The sequence below is a fragment of the Lagenorhynchus albirostris genome, chromosome 6, assembly GCF_949774975.1.
Source record: "Lagenorhynchus albirostris chromosome 6, mLagAlb1.1, whole genome shotgun sequence".
In the NCBI taxonomy this organism is placed as follows: Eukaryota; Metazoa; Chordata; class Mammalia; order Artiodactyla; family Delphinidae; genus Lagenorhynchus; species Lagenorhynchus albirostris.
Window position 1 is genome coordinate 109410478 of NC_083100.1, and position 16466 is coordinate 109426943.

The window sequence follows — 16466 nt, forward strand, 5'->3', positions numbered from 1 at the left end:
ACGGCTAAGAGGCGAACACCGCTCAGGTAGCCATGGGGAGTCTACTCAGTCCTAAGGCCGCTGGAAGGCAGTCCTGGGACGATAAAGAGGAGACAGGGGTAGTCCTGACCCTCAAGGTTCAGAGACCAGCAGGAAAGACTGAAGAGAAAATGAAAATAAAGTCAGGAGCACAAGCACACGCGACATACACACGCACCCTGGAAGGAGGGATGAGTAAGTGGGTTATTTAGCACCAGAGGAGCGGGCGTGGAGCCCCCGGGTGCGGGGAGGTGAGGACCGCATGTCTGTCTCTGCACACGCGCGCACACGTGTGGGTAAACACTCCTAAGGACTCCTCCGATGCTCAGTGTGGGAAACTGGCTACAGGCGCTGCCACTCCGGACTGCTGACAGCCGCCCACTGAGCCTGGCCTCGTTCACCCCAGCACGCTGCCTCTCTGAGGCCGGCGGGGATACTCATATCACCTGTCAGGCCAGTGCAGGCACCTGAGTGAGGAACAGAGAGCCTCGACCAGCCCAGCTGGCTCTTCTGCTCTACCGAAGGGGCCACGTGGTAGCAGTGACAGCCTCAAGGAGTGACCCCCATAAAGGACTTTTTTCCACAGAAAACAAAGTGGAGACAAGACGTTAAGGGGGCAAAAAGGCAAAATAGTCCATCTGGTAATTCAGAATCTTTTTTAAAAGTAGCTTCAGTTAGGGACTTCCCTGGTGGTCCAGTGGTTAGGACTCCACGCTTCCAATGCAGGGGGTGCAGGTTCGGTCCCCGGTCCGGGAACCAAGAGCCCGCATGCCGCAGTGTGGCCAAAAAGTTTAAAAATACAAAGTAGCTTCAGTTATTTTCAAATTGATGATGAATATAAAGTATGATCCAGGAAATAAAAGTATCTAAAACTCAAATTTCCAACATCAGATATTTTCAGTGAAGGCTGGATAGAGGATGCACGGAAAGAAGCAAGTGGGTGCAGGTGAGGGAGAGCAGGGACACAGGCCGGCAGCGAGCAAGAAGGCAGGAGGAGCGGCTGCCGACGGGAAGGGGAGCGCAGCAGGGCACCAAAGAGGAAGCGGGAAACACAGCCGGGATCAAGGGCAGAGATGAGGAGGGAGAAAGGATGCGGAACAGGAGGCTCTGTGACCCAAGGGCCTTCGGAGCTGAGCTGGGGGCGGTGGAGGGAGAGCAGAGTCATCTACGGAGGGCACTGTAGCCATCGCCAGTCACGACTGACAGATGCTGTCCACCACGTACCGTCGACCCCTGAACACTGCGCAGGGAGGGGGGCCGCCAACCCTCCAGGCATCCACAGATCTGCCGGATCCAGACCACCAGGGGCCACGCAGTACTGCGGTGTTTCCTACTGAACAGCCACCTACCGGTGCACCTGCGCACTCCGATCCCATGCCGTTCAACGGGCAGGTGTACCTTTCTTTTGTGAGTTCCTGATCCTATTTTCAGCCCCTCATCTAACCAGGTGTGTGAGCCAACGTGACAGACAGGGCTCTGGGTGATAACCAGAACTGACCTGGGAGAGAACTGACACTTCCGGGGCCCGGGCTGCCTGCTCACTGCTTAGCAAAGCCCCACCCACCCACCCTGACACCAGGGAAGTGGTGCTTTGACGTTTTTGGGTTTTGTTTTACTTTATACAAAATAACATGCATAGGTCAGTCTGAAGTGTTTCCACAGTTATATGCACCAATGTGGCCACCGCTCAAAACAAAACGTGGGCCCTCTCTGTCACCTCCGCAAGGCCCCCGCAGGCCCTGTCCAGCCCACCTCTCCCACCCCAGAAGGGGGCCGCTGCTCCGCCATCACCGTCGCTCCCTCCCCACACCCACCCCTCTAGCTGCAGAGATGGTGACCAGAGTGCCTTCTCTTGGAGGCTGGTCTGATGACATCACTTTACAGGCTAGTGAGGGCCCATCCCAACGTGGAGAAGAGGGCAAAGCGGGCCCCCATCCACCAAAGACGCTGATAAATGCTACTGGGCACTAACACCCATCACCTCAACCAACACCCCGAGCTCTAGAGAGAGAAATAAAGTCCCACCCAGAACCAAAATGCACCCTCACTGTCTACAGCCAATGATTTCTTTCTCACTAAATACACTCACCTGGCTGTTTGGATCTCCGAGCAGGTTACATATATGTGGCACAATCTTGCTCAGTGTTAGGGTATGTGCTCCAGAGCTGAAAACAAAAGCAGTGCTTTACTGTTGGTGGGAAGAGAGGAAAGCACACTGCCTCTCCTCCCTCTCACCCCTTCCTTCCCTCCCTCCCTGGGCCCATCGCCACCGCCCACCAAGGCTCACCCCTTACCCTTCCCCCTCTGCTTCCAAACTAAACGCACACCCGCACGGCCCCTCCACACAGTTCTAAACTATGACTGCCTCTTAGGACAAGAACCCCCACCCCCACCCCGGCTCGGGGTCCCTGCACCTGGTCCAGCCCTTCGCTGCCAGGCCGCGGCCGCAGCCTCGCCCACGTGGGGTCCTGTCGTCTTGACACTGCCACGCGTCATGCGGGGGTCCCTACTCTGGCCAACTCAGTGCACTCAGCCACCCGGCAGGTTCCCGGGGTCCTCCCCTAATCGCCCTGCTGTGTGGCTCTCTGCCACACCAGACATTCAGTTAATAACCGCTTGAAGACAGACTGCGATAAACGGCTGAGAGGACGTCAGCTGAATGATGCCCTGCTGGAGGACAGCTCAGCTATCTCCAGCTGTTCACCGCCATAGACTAAACGCTGTCACAGACACCCTCTGTCAACAACACTCTCCCCGATTCCTTCCTGAGTACTCTCTTAGGACAAATTCTCAGATGCGGAACTACAGTAAGCAAAGGCTAGAAACATTTTTTAGAAGCTTCAGAGACCAGGGACTTCCCTGGCAGTCCAGTGGTTAAGACTCCGTGCTTCCACTGCAGGCGGCACAGGGTTCGATCCCTGGCTGGGGAACTAAGATCCTGCATGCCACGTGGTGCAGCCAAAAAAAAAAAAAACTTCAGAGACCGAATTTAATGGTCCCGAGAAGTCTAGCACATTAAGAAAGAAAAACTTATAAGGTAATATAAACGTTACAATCTCCATTTTGTTTTTAAAAATAATAAAACTCTTAATGCTGGAACAAAATGCTACATGTTAACAGTGATTATCTGAAGGTGGCAGAATTATAGACAATAATCATTTTCTTTTTTATGTAAATTTTCTGTGATATACACAGTATTACTTTCATAATCAGAAAAGGTGATTTGTAATTTTAAAAAAGGCTCTCCCGGGCTTCCCTGGTGGCTCAGTGGTTGAGAGTCCGCCTGCCGATGCAGGGACACGGATTCGTGCCCCGGTCCGGGAAGATCCCACATGCCGCGGAGCGGCTAGGCCCGTGAGCCACGGCCACTGAGCCTGCGCATCCAGAGCAACGGGAGAGGCCACAACAGTGAGAGGCCCGCGTACCGCAAAAAAAAAAAAAAAAGGCTCCCCTACAAATAAGCACTTAAAAAAATGTTCAACATCAACAGTTATTAGGGAAACACAAATTAAAACCGCAATGACACAGCACTACACGCATATCAAAATGGTTAAAATTAAAGAGAGTGGTAACATTCAATGCTAGCGAGGAAATGAAGAAATGAATCATTCGTACACTGCTGGTGGGAATGCAAAATGATGCAGACCACTCTGGAAAACAGTTTGGCAGTTTCTCTTAAAAGTAAAGATGAATCTACCAAACGACCCAGCAATTGTACTCTTGGGCGCTGACCCAAGAGAAATGAAAACTTCTGTTCATGCAGAAACTGGTACATGTGTGTTCACAACAGTATTATTTGAAATAACCAAAAACTGGAAATATTCAAATGTCCTTCAACGGGTGAACTGTTAAACACACTATGATACGTCTATACCAGGGAATTCTACTCATCAATAAAAAGGAACAAACTACTGTTCAGGCAACAACATGTATGCAATCTCAAGGGAATTACGCTGAGGGAAAAAAAGGTCAATCTCAAACGGTCACATTCTGTGTGATTCCATTCATAAAATAACGAAATCGCAGAGCTGGAGAGCACATGAGTGGCAGCATGGGGGCGCCTGGCGCGAGGTACGGGTCTGCACCTTGAACATGGCAGTGAGTTACCCAGAGCTGCACCCGTGTCAGAGCTGCGCACACACGACATGCGTGCGTCCTGGATGAACCTGAACAAGCTCTGTGGATCGTATCTACACCAACTTCCTGGTCTGGACCCTGCACTACGGACACGCAAGACGACAGGTGGGTGCGCGGCACCTCCCAGGACGTTTCCCTATAACTTCCAGTAGATTCGTGATGATTTCAGAATTAACAGTTACAGATACAAAAGCTCAGCCGAGGACACCCTGAGGCCCCACCAGACTTACGCGTTGAGTGTGGCGACCAGGCAGAGACACGTGCCTTCCCGGGTGCGGAAGTTCTTGTGCTTGAAGCCTCCCAGCATCCGGTCCCACACGTACTGCAGGCGCAGAGGGCGGGGGGGGGGGGGGGGGGAGGAGAGAGGGCAGCTTCTGCAGCCCCGTCCAACGCGGGGCCCACGGGGGTCGTGGGGGGGGACACGTCGCAACAGGTGCCAAAGCCCTCCCCACCTCCACCAGCTCATTAAGCGCTCTCAAGAGCTTGCTGGAAAATGGTAACTTATGCTCCTATATCAAGTTAAAAACGGTCAAAACACATTCCTTTATACAATTTCGTTTAATTCTCCCAACAGCCCTGAAAGGGAGGTGAAACTGTCCCCATTTTATGGGTGAGGAAAATGAGGCTCAAGGTCACATACTGACACTGCTCTCTCAGCTTGAACAGCTGTGCCCACCCCATCCACAAGCCAAACAGCTGCTCAGCTTTTCAGGCCAATGCAGGCTTTACCTTTCCTGGGAATGCTTTTCCTGACGCCTCCCCGCCCCGCCCCGCCCCACCCCACAACAATGGACAGCTGGACTCCTGGCAGCCCCAGCTCACCAGCAGACAGGGACCAGGGCTGCAGCCAGGCCTCTGAGTGCCCCGACACCACAGCTGCATCTTTTCAGAGACTCACAGAGTCAGTTATGTAAATGAACTCAACTCTAATGGATCAAACCAAGCACTCGATACCCATGTTAAGTCCACTAACTTATTCAAAGGTATACCTTCTGTTGTTTGTTGTTTAAATATCCTATGGCGAGAAGAGGGGCCAGATGAAACGCCATGAAAATTTTCCTCTGAAACCCACTGGCGCTCTGCAGGAACACCCCGAGCCCGCCCTGCCCCGCCTCACCTGGGGGTTAGCAGCCTGATCCATGATCTTCAGCAGCAGGGCCTGGTCTTGTTCCCTCACAGAGTCTTTAGCGTCGCCCAGTCTGTCTATTAAACTCGGCAGCACTGGAAATTAAAATGCAAACTGATCAAATGAAAACCTAGTCTAGTGGCCTGTGGTCACCAACTGTGGATATTTCAAAATCCTGGCCTAAATGATGCACATCACTCTACACCCACCAACCCCTGTAATTCTACCCTTCCTGCTCAAATCCATCCACGGGAGCTACTAGGCGAATCTGCAGAAATCCTTTGCATGGACACACTGTTTGTCTTCTTCCTTACCCTACCTTCCTCTAGGCAGCTTCCAGCATGTTTTTAAGCTGCTGAAATGCTATTAACATGGATGTCGATGGAAGACCGTGGCAAGAAAGAGTCAACACAAAAGGAAATCCAGGTTAGACAGAGGGGCTCCAGCACGTCTGCTCAGGGGGAGTGGGGAGGAGAGCGTGGGAGGAACAGGCATTATGGCTCAATCTGTTTTTACTTTTACATCACATCCACCCAAGCTCATCAGACAGAATGCAGCTCTCTGCCCTTCCTCCGCCCTTCCTTCATATGGCTGGGGGCGGGCCATCACTACTGCTCCAAGGGCACCTGGGTATCAGAGGTCAATTCTCTTTGCTTCTTCTAAAAATCTATAAACATTTCTTTTACAAGAGATAGCCCTGAACAATTCAGCTAATTTAGGGGGAAATGGAACGCTACTAAAACATCAAATTCCTCAGAGGGATTTTTTATTTGCAGATGGGCGGTTTGTACCAGAGTGGGAAGAGCTCATGACTGTATCGAAAGGTGCACACTGACCAGACGGTTAACAGAACAAATACACGTGTACCAACTGAAACCGAGAAATTCTACAAGGAAATGCCTGCACAGAGATGCTTAGTGTTTGTATTGTCATCATCAAAGCCCAGAGGTCGGGAATTAAATCATCTCTTAATCTACGGAACCTGGGGTTATTTTTATTTCATTTTTCTGACTTACTGCTCTCCCTTCAAAATAAGAGTGATCATTTACCACACACTTGAAATGACATCTACAATCAAAGTGTAAACAGTCATAGCAACAAAAATCTGTTAACAATACAGCTGAATCGGACCTGCAGGACTCTCAAAGAGAGAAAGCGATGCCTCTCAAAGGGAAGGGTCAGGGACAAGGAGGGCTTGGTTGGCACCACAGCCTGATGGCTAACTGGAAGAAACCAAAGTAATAGTTGGTACTAGAACAGGGAGGTGGAAGAAGCCAGCAGAAAGATATGGGAGTGGGGTGCCAGCAGGTGTGCGGAGGTGGCAGATCCGGCCACGCCCAGGAGGGGGGAGAGGGCAACGGGGCAGCCGTGGCATCTAAAGATGCAGGAGGGGGTGGGGGCGGGCTGGGGGGTGGGGGACTAGAGGGTAAGGGTGGAAGGCGGGTACAGCCAAGTGAAGCTTTGGCGAGACCCAGCGAAGGCCGGGGGCTGGAGGAGGAGAGAGCTCACCTGTGCCGATCTGTGCCTTGAACCGATCCTGCAGCCGGGTGACCAGCGAGGACAGGATGTCCATGCCCAGGAGAACCACCTGCAACGGCAAACAGCGGGCCCCCGTCAGCGGCCGGCGGGAGGCGCGGCGCCCTCGCCCGCCGGCTCCCGGGGCGCCTCCGCATCTCTGGCTCAGACGCGGCCCGGGAGCCGGAGCGTGCGCCGACCCGCAGGGTTAAGCCGGGTGTCAGGAGGGGGGCCGCTTGCCGGAAAGGGCTGTTTACAGCGCTAACACGAAATAGTCGGTGGCGAGACACGAATCAATCCCCACTGCCTCGGCCTGAGTCCCGGGCGCCCGCCCTCTAGGGTGGGAGCGCGCGCTGCGGCCCCGCCCCTGCAGGCCCCGCCCCGGCGGAGAGCACATATGCATATCAGCTCGCAGCTGGCGCGTGGCCTTCTGGGTAACACTGAGCGGCCCCTTTGCGACCTTCCGAAGCCTCCGAAAACGCGGAGTTCGTGGCGAGCTTCGGTAGCGAGATCAGCAGAGGTGCGCCGGCTGCCGGGCGGCTGCGGTGGAATGCTCGGGTTAGTCGCCACAAGCCTACCCGGTGTTGGCGCCTGCTTCTCGCGGCGCGAAGAGCGCCAGCGCCAACCATCCTTTTCTTGGGGTTGCGCTACTGTCCGATGAGCGTTTAGCGAGGGCAGTACTGCTAACGCCTATGCAACACGCTCGCACCTGGTAAAGCTACGCTTTACCTCGGTGCAATTTTTGGAAAAAAGAATTTTCTCTTTTCCACGAGGTCAAAGTTTAAAAGCAGTTTTTCCGAGCTGTACAAAGACGGTTGTAAATCTGTTTCTACCTTAAGGGGGCGCTAACAGCTTCAACAAAGTTCAAGTTTCTTTGTTTCTTTTTCTGGACGAACCCTGCGAAATTTATTGCCAGTAGACAACGCTTCTGCGTTGTATAAATTTATTTTGAGAGCTACCCTGAAGTTGCTGGAGGAGATCTCAGATAATAACAATCACGAGTTTTTGTATCTCCCTGGCTCCTGCGTTTCGATAAAAGCGAAAACGTTAGGTTTTGCTGGTCAGCTCTTAAATTCACCGCTTCGGAAACAGGTAATCCAAGTTTGTCCACTAGTCACCACAGTTCACGCACTATCCTTGCAAGGAATTGGCAACGTAAAAATCTTAAGACACACCTCTTAACGTTTCTTAAAGAAACAACTGTCGTTCGACAGGTTTTGTGTCTGTCATGGTACGGTGTAAAACACTTTAAAATAATGACTTATGAGCTACGGACGACTAGGTACCAGGTTTTAATTCTTCTTCCGAAGAATACTAACCGTACGATGAGAAAAGCCTCTGAAACGGTATCTCAACCAGATGAGCAAAGTCAACACCAACAGCCACAAAATCACGTCGGCAGGACCTATGCTGCGTATGTGATTAGAAGGTCTGTGATCCTTCGCATAAAAACTCACAAGCCCACATTCGATCCCAATAGACATCCTGCAAGATACCTAATCAGTACACTTCAAAACACTTGAAGTCGTCAAAGACAAGGAAAGTCAAATCGTCACAGCCAAAAGGAGGAGCCTAGGAGACACAATAATAAAGTGGAGCGTCATATCCTGGGATGATAAGGACGTCAGGTAAAACTTACTTAAGACCTGAACAAACTATGGACATTAAGTTAATAATAATCTGTCAGTATTTCTTTATTGGGTTTAAGAAATATACCCCACCAGTGTTAGAGGTGAATGATATATAATGGGATTTTTCTGTCAATGCAAAACTGTTCTAAAAATTTAAGTTTATTTTATAAAAAGAGTAGCCTCTCAATGATGTGGAACTGGCCTTTTCCTGATGAAATCCTAAGCATCGGTCTGGATGCACTACTGGTCAGAGGGGGGAGTGTTCCTCGTGGCAGAACTATTAATACCTGCCTTAAGTATAATCCCTCAAGACTTAGTTGCAAGAGGACTATGGCCTTTTCACATATGCCAGCCCATGTTGGTTTACCTACTCGTGGAATTTGGGGGAAACAGACTTTAAGCTTTTCCAGGATCAAGGTTTGCTAGCAGGTCCAACCACGGCAGCCCTGGCTAAATCCTAGACCGCAACGTTCCCCAACAGTCCCACCCAGAGACACTGGGGAATCCACAGACTGTCCGGGAAGATGAGGCTGACTGATGCAGCCGAGCTCCAGAGCACTAGGACCGCAGAGGCTGGAGCACAGTCCAGGCACCCTCACAGCAGAATCAACCACCGCACACACTTGTCCAGTTCTCCCTTAGTCATAGCCCCGCTGGGGCAGGAAAGGAACCACTACCATGCATGTTTATCTTCACAGCTCAGGCCCTTCTATGTTCCTGTTTCCCTAGTGAAGAGAGGGATAAATGAGTGAAGTCATTGCCTAGAAGACCACTCTAATTAGGAGCCGTGAAGCCTCTCTGTGCCTCAGTTTTCTGACCTGTTAGATGGGGGAAAGAGTAACAGCTACCTCGTAGGGGAAAGGGCCCGACCACTCCACCTGTTGGCTGTTAGCACCGCAGCACTGTCACTGCCCCTGCCAGAGGAAACAGGTACTGATTCAGGTCAGTGGAGGCCACGCCTATGAGTCCCGGGGACAGGGACTGGGGTCGATTCCCAGAGGCGGCTTCCCAGAAGGGCTTTCACTGCACCAGGCTCATAAGCTTTGAAGACCTAGCCTCACACCAAAGGAAGAGAAGACCTCCCTGCAAAGAGAGAAGAGCACATGGGGTGGGAGGAGGGGAACGGGTGCGGGGGAGGGGCCAGGGAGGAAGCTCCAGAAGGGCCGCAGCTAGGTCCCAAACACAGTGGGGGAGCCACCGCAGAGCTGGAATGTGAAGGGGGAGTGACAGGGCCCTGTGCCCACCATGGTGAAGATGGCCAGGACGGAGGGGACAGCGGCAGAGAGAGGGCCAGGCTCACACCACCACTCTGCCAGTAGTTTTCACTAAGCCATCAACTCTGTATGACGCTTGAGCACCTCCTCCAATATTCTATTTAATTTTCTGAGTTTACACTTGTGTCCCCAGCTAAACTCCTTGAATGTAAGAAATACCATGCCTTGTATTTCCTCAAAACTTCTGTAACATATAGCACAATACCGGGCTCATGGTAAGTGACCAATAAAGCCCTACTTTACTGACTAGTGATGAATTAGAACAGATGTGTTCTCAAGGTCCAACACAGTTCCTTTATAACTTTTAAAAGACACTTTTAAAAGGAGGTAATAATGGCTAAGTAACTCAGACCACCCCTCATGCTAAAAACAACTACAAATGCTGGATATCATATAAAAGAACATCTTCTTGGAAACATCAGAGAACTAAGAAGGCACAGAAGAACTACCGGCTCACAAAACATAAGAAAAGTAAAATCCAGAGAGATGAGCCTACAGCAAATGGTCTACTTTTGCCCTAGAGCCATTTATACACTGGGACGGGGCAACCAAGACACTGAGGATTGATTACTTGTGATAACCACATTATCTAGAACATGCACTCCAGAGCCCTCGAAGACTAGTGGCCCAGATAAACCCCTATACCTTGGGTTGGAAATCCAAATGGCTATACACTTGGAGAGTGAATTGGAAATAAAACAGCCTCCAGATGTACTGCAGGCCAGCTTCCAAGAATCTGGGTGACCCAGAAAAATGCCAATCCCTCACAGCAGATAGAAATGATCTTATTAGATTGCTGGTGCCCTAAAGCCCCTGGCAGATAAAAACACAAATCATTTCTGGATGGAGAGTATATAATCCTCGTCTAGTCCTCAATTTACTTCTGTAGACAATTCTCAAATACAATGTCCAAAACACAGCCAAAGACAACCAGGTACACAGGACAACTGTAAATGAAAACTAGCAGAAACAAAGATCCATATGAACTATGCGTATGAGAATAATTAGAAACAGATGTTAAAGTAACAATTCTTACTATGTATAAGAAAACAAAACACATGATTTAAATTGGGGAGAGAGAAATCCAAAGTTAAGTACTGGATGGATGGGCTTAAAAACACACTAGATATAGACGAAGGGAAAAGTAAACAGGAAACTGAGTCTGCAGAAAAAAATCCAGAATGAAGCCCAGAGAGACAAAAGGATGGAAAATTCAAAAGAGGAGGTAAGAGACCAAAGATAGAGAAAAACAGAACTAACGTAAGTTGAAAAGGAGTTCAAAAGGAGAGGTCAGCAACGCTAGGCAAGAAGCAATAGTGGACACACATCTGGGTCACTACTATCCCCCAAAAAACAGAAACAGAAAACAACTGTGGGTGAAGATGTGGGGAAACTGGGACTCTTGTGCGTTCACTGCTGGTAGGAATACACAGTGGTGCAGTCCCCGTGGGAAACGGTGTGCAGGTCCCCCAAATTAAACACAGAATCACCGTATGATCCAGCAATTCTACTTCTGGCTATAAACCCAAAAGGAGTGAAAGCAGGGATTCCAACAGATACTTGTACACTCGCTCAGAGCGACATTATTCACAACAACTAAAAGGTGGGAAGAGCCAAATTTTGATCCAAGTATCAAACCAAGCACCACACTTGATGAAATACTGCAAGTTTCCCCTTTGATATGGGGAACAGGACAGAAACATCCATTCTGCAATTGCTTTTCAACACTGGTCCTAGCTAAAGCTTTATGGCAAGAAAAAAATTAAAGGTATAAAACTCATAGAGAAGAAGCTAAACTGTCATTACTAATGGAAATTATAAGTAGAAAATCCAGAAGATCTACAGGTATATTATAAAATAAGTGAGTTTAGCAAGACTGATTAATACAAAGTCAATGTACCCTCACCCGGCAAAAAACAATTACATTTCTATACCAACAACAAGCCAAAAAAAGGAAATCTTAAGTTTCCATTCTTAATTGCATAAAAATTAACACCTAGGAATAAATCTAGCCAAAATAAATCTCTACCCCAAAAGCTATGGAATGATAAAAAAAAAAGAAAGAAAAATTAAAGATGACCAAAATAAACAGAGAGAAGCTACAGACTGAAATACTCAGTATTGCAAATTTTCCCCAAATTGATCTACACATAAAATTCCACTCAAAATCCCAACTATAATTTTTCTTTAGGAAGTTCACAAGTTGATTCCAAAATCTATGTGGAAATGCAAATGGCAGGACACAAGCTGGTGAAACTCGCTCCCATGGGATATCAAGATTTATTATAAAACAGCAAGAATGTGCTATCGGCTCAAGAAAAGACAAATATAGCAACAGAACAGAATAAAGAAACAGACTCATGCATATATGGGCACCTTCTTTATGACAAAGTGTGCACTATAGAGGAGTGAGAACCCTGGGCCCACTGAGTATCTATCTAGAATAAAACAGAAACTAACTCCTCTCTCACCCCATACGTCAAGATGAACTCCTGGTATAGATATAAGTGTGGAAAACAAAACAAGAAAGCTTTTAGCAAATGACACAGGAAAACAGCTGCATGATCCCAGGATAGGAGAAAGTATCAGGACACAGTAAACATAAACCATTAAAAGAAAGAGTGATGCACTGGACCAAATTAAAATTAAGAACTGTGGTATACCAAAACACCCTAAGGAAGTTAAAAGGCAAGTCACATTGGAAAGAGATATTCATAAAACAAATAAGCAACAACAGGTTGATTCTAGAAAATATACAGATCACCTACAAGCCCAATCAACAAGCAACCCAGTAGAAAAATGGGCAAAATATTTGAACAGGCCCTTCACAAAAGATATCAATGTTCCTAAGTACATGAAAAGTTGTTCAACCTCCATTACTCATCAGAGAAACATAAACTAAAATACAATGACACACTACTGCATACTCCCTGAATGGCTAAAATTAAAGAACGACAAGACCAAGTGTTGACAAGAACGTGTTTCCATGGAAACTTGGGCTGGTAGAATGTAAACTGGTACAACCAACACTTCAGAAAACATCTTGGTATATCTCCCAAATTTGGAGATACAGCTATTCCACTGCTAGGAATATGCCCAACAGAAATGCATGCACGTGTACAACAGGAGAAATGCACAAAAATGCTCAGAGCAGCCCCATTCGTGATAGCCAAAAACTAGAAATCCATGTGTCCATCTACTGTAGAATGTGAAAGTTGTGGTTTTCATGCCAGGGAATACAATAATCAATCAAAATAAATGAATCAAAGCTATGCTCAACAGCAGAGATAAATCTATAATAATGAGTGAAAAGGCCTGTATATACACTTTTGTATAAGTCCAACAACAAGCAAACATAAACTATAATTTTAAGGTACATATTTAGATGATAAAACCAAAAAAGAAAAGCAAGAGAGTGATACCATACAAGTCAGGAGAGTGGTAACTTCGGGGAGTGCTGGCAATGTTCCAGTTCTTGTCCCGAATGGCAATTAAAGAGCTGTTAGCTTTACAACTCATTAAACTGTGCATTTGCATTTTATGCACTTTCTAAATACAGCTCACAATTTTTTAAAAGGTTTTAAAAACTAGAAAAGTGGGAGTGACCCTGGACCACTTGACCTATATATAAAAGTCTGTGACAAGTGGCTTGGACCTCGTCTCTGCCTTACTTACTTTCTAAACTACAAGTCAAAGCACCAAAATGGAACCAACCACAGTTCTCTCTCCATGGTATAACATCTGCTCAATGATCAAAGAAAGAAATTCTAGGGCTTCCCTGGTGGGGCAGTGGTTGAAAGTCCACCTGCCAATGCAGGGGACACGGGTTCGTGCCCTGGTCCGGGAAGATCCCACATGCCGTGGAGCAGCTGGGCCCGTGAGCCACGGCCGCTGAGCCTACGCGTCCGGAGCCTGTGCTCCGCAATGGGAGAGGCCACAACAGTGAGAGGCCTACGTACCGCAAAAAAATAAAAAATAAAAAAATAAAAAAGAAAGAAATTCTAAATCCTTTTCCCCAAAAAATGTCCATAAGGGACAAGCTAGGCTGGATGAACAGGTCACTTCTTGAGCCTCGGAAGACCAGACTGGCTGGAATAAAAATAATATTTTGCATTCATATCGTATTTTATTGTTTTTAAGGCACTTCTGGATGAATCTGAATAATCTCACAATAACCTGAGATGTAGAACATACTGCCCTTATTTTGCAAGCGAGGAAAATTCAAAAAAGAGGTAGAGAGACTTAACCAAGGTCATAAAGTTTGGATAGTGATGGAACTGGAGCAGGGTAGGGGTGGGGGGGCCTCCTGACTTGATCAAGGCTATTCTCAGCACAGCAAAATCACAGTATCACAAAACCCCACCTTTTAGCCCTCCTCACCTCTCTCTAGCTAGCTGAAGACCTTGGGCAGGTCACGTTTCTTCTCTGCCACTACCAGATAAAGTCGGTCTCAGTTCCAAACGTCTCTGATGCTCTGATAATGCCCAAAACAGGAAAAGTCCAAGGGTGCTGTGAGTACAGATCCAGGCTTGAATCCCAGCTCTGCCACGTCTACTGCCCAAATGAGCTGCTCCGTCTCCAGGATTCACGTGCTTCATCAGTAAAGTCAGAATAAAACACCTTTCCCTCAAAGAGTACACAGGAGGGTTAAGAGTTTTAACAAAATGGCTGGCATACAGTAGGCACTCAGTAAGTGTTTGTTCCCTTCTTTATGACAGCAGCACTTTCAAAAAATAAAAAACAAAAAAGCACAGCCTACTGAGCAAAGAGAGGAACAGTACGAGGGGGCACAACCCCAAAGATGAAAGTGAGGGCGCCTGAAATCTCATCACCCAACTGTCAACATGCTGATGACTGTCCCTCAAGACATCTCGCATGTACACGTGTGCACATGTGTGTGCTGTGAGTTCTACAGAAACGGTTCGTATGCCATGGAAATCGCCTCAGATCTATACATACAGATCTCCACCCCATTTTCAGTGGCTGGATGATACCCCACTGTGTGCCGGCACCATAATCACTAAACCGAGCCGCCAAGCCCCTACCCATAGTCATTATCTTAATCAACACTGTGATGGGTACACACTTCCGCACACGTGCACTTATCTCCTCAGGACAGGTTCTGAAAAAGAACACACGCTGTACACCTGACTAGCATTATTTTTACCATAATGCACTAGGTGCCCTATGGGGCCACAGGCTGCTGACTCCATACATTTTTTTGTCATTTTAAGACTCTACACTGCAACCTTATTAAGTAAGGGGGAAATCAATTAGTACTCTTACAGTGCACTCACTTTCAATCCCAAGAATAAAAGCACAACACAGATACCCAAGAAGAGTGTGACAAAGTCGGTGACCCTGTGCGTTCATGCAAGACAGCAGAACTGTTCACACAAGCATGCTGTCCTTCACAGCTTCACCCAGCGACTCCTGGGACACTCGTGCCAGCCAGATGCCTCTGGGCCGCTGACTTTTTAAATCCCTCTTCTGGAATGGCCGCCGGAGACACTTTTTGAGCCACAAAAGTCTGTTAAAATATAAGTACTTAATGTGAGATTAATGGGGCTCACGAAGTGATAGGCTTGTTACCTGTTGTTGCCCATACACCAGGGTCTTACCATTAGAAAGGATCATCCGTCATCAAACCACTTCATTTCACACACGAGCAGCAACAGGCCCAGCGAGCCCAGGAGGCCGGGGTTGAACACAGTGCGAGGCAGAGTCAGTAACCTTTGTTCAAAGATCTGGACCAGCCCCATACAATGTTCAGCAGTGACAGGAATGTCCCAGATTGGTGCTGTACAAATCAGCAGCCACTAACCACATATGGCTACTGAGCAAGTGAAATGTGGCTCGTGTGAATGGGAAAAAGAATCTTAAACTTTGCTTAAACCATCGAGCTCCTTAATGTAACTTTCAACAGCCGCACGGGGCTCAAGGCCACCGTGCCATCCAGCGCAGCTCTAGACCCATGGCTGCAACTCAAGCAGGGAGAGATGAGGCGGCACCTAACCATGGAAACCCGGACTCCTCGGGAAGCCCTGCTCACATGACACCAGGTGGGAACTGAAGCCAGCGTGGCCAGATGGCCAGATTTTAAACACGGGCAACTTTTTGAATAAATTTAAAGGACTGGGGAGCCCAAAAACACATTTCGTGGGTGGAATCCGGCCAAAGGCCCCTAAATCTGCAACCTCCCTCCTCCAGACGCATCTCATAAACGCGAGATCAGGCACCAAAGCATTCATGGTTGCCCAAGGGATTAAACAAGGACCCAAGTCTTCCACGTGGGCTTTTAAAATTCTCCCAATATGCTTCTAAGCTGACCTCCCCACTCCTCTCCTCCAGCCAGCCAGTCAGCCAGGCCTACGGGGTCTCCTAAGAGCCCCCCACCCCGCGCCCCTCCCGGGAGCTCTTCCAGCCTCTGGGCTCCTCCCCGGCCCTCTACTTCACGGGCACTCCACACCTCTCTCCAAAGACCACAGACCACTCGAAGCGGGGCGGTCCCAACACAGCCCCTCTCATCCCCAAGCACTTCCCCAGGGGCAGCACACGTGTGGGTGTTGGCGGCTGGGGGGCTCATGGGGAAGATTAACCGTTACCTTGCACATATTCTCCCTATTATCTCACTGAATCCTCACGATACCCTGTACCAAGCACCGCACCTATAAGCATCCCCACCTCCCAGCTAAGGAAACAGGCAACTGGGCAAGGCCACTCAGCTACTACGTAGCTCCAATAACATTCATTACTCCACCAGTC

General features: G+C 48.5%; 1 protein-coding gene and 1 non-coding gene across 2 annotated transcripts in view; one reads left to right on the plus strand and one right to left on the minus strand.

Moving 5' to 3' along the window:
* CLASP1 (cytoplasmic linker associated protein 1) overlaps nucleotides 1-16466 on the minus strand; it is a 269026-nt gene that overhangs the window by 176296 nt on the left and 76264 nt on the right. The window contains exons 4-7 of the mRNA XM_060153037.1: nucleotides 6791-6869; nucleotides 5273-5376; nucleotides 4386-4477; nucleotides 2108-2183 (exon numbers count right to left, since the gene is read on the minus strand). Of these exons, the coding sequence (XP_060009020.1) occupies nucleotides 2108-2183; nucleotides 4386-4477; nucleotides 5273-5376; nucleotides 6791-6869 (351 nt within the window). The remainder of the gene's footprint in view (nucleotides 1-2107; nucleotides 2184-4385; nucleotides 4478-5272; nucleotides 5377-6790; nucleotides 6870-16466) is intronic.
* LOC132522515 (U4atac minor spliceosomal RNA) lies at nucleotides 7421-7546 on the plus strand. The gene has a single exon (XR_009541256.1). It is a non-coding gene; the product is annotated as a U4atac minor spliceosomal RNA (small nuclear RNA).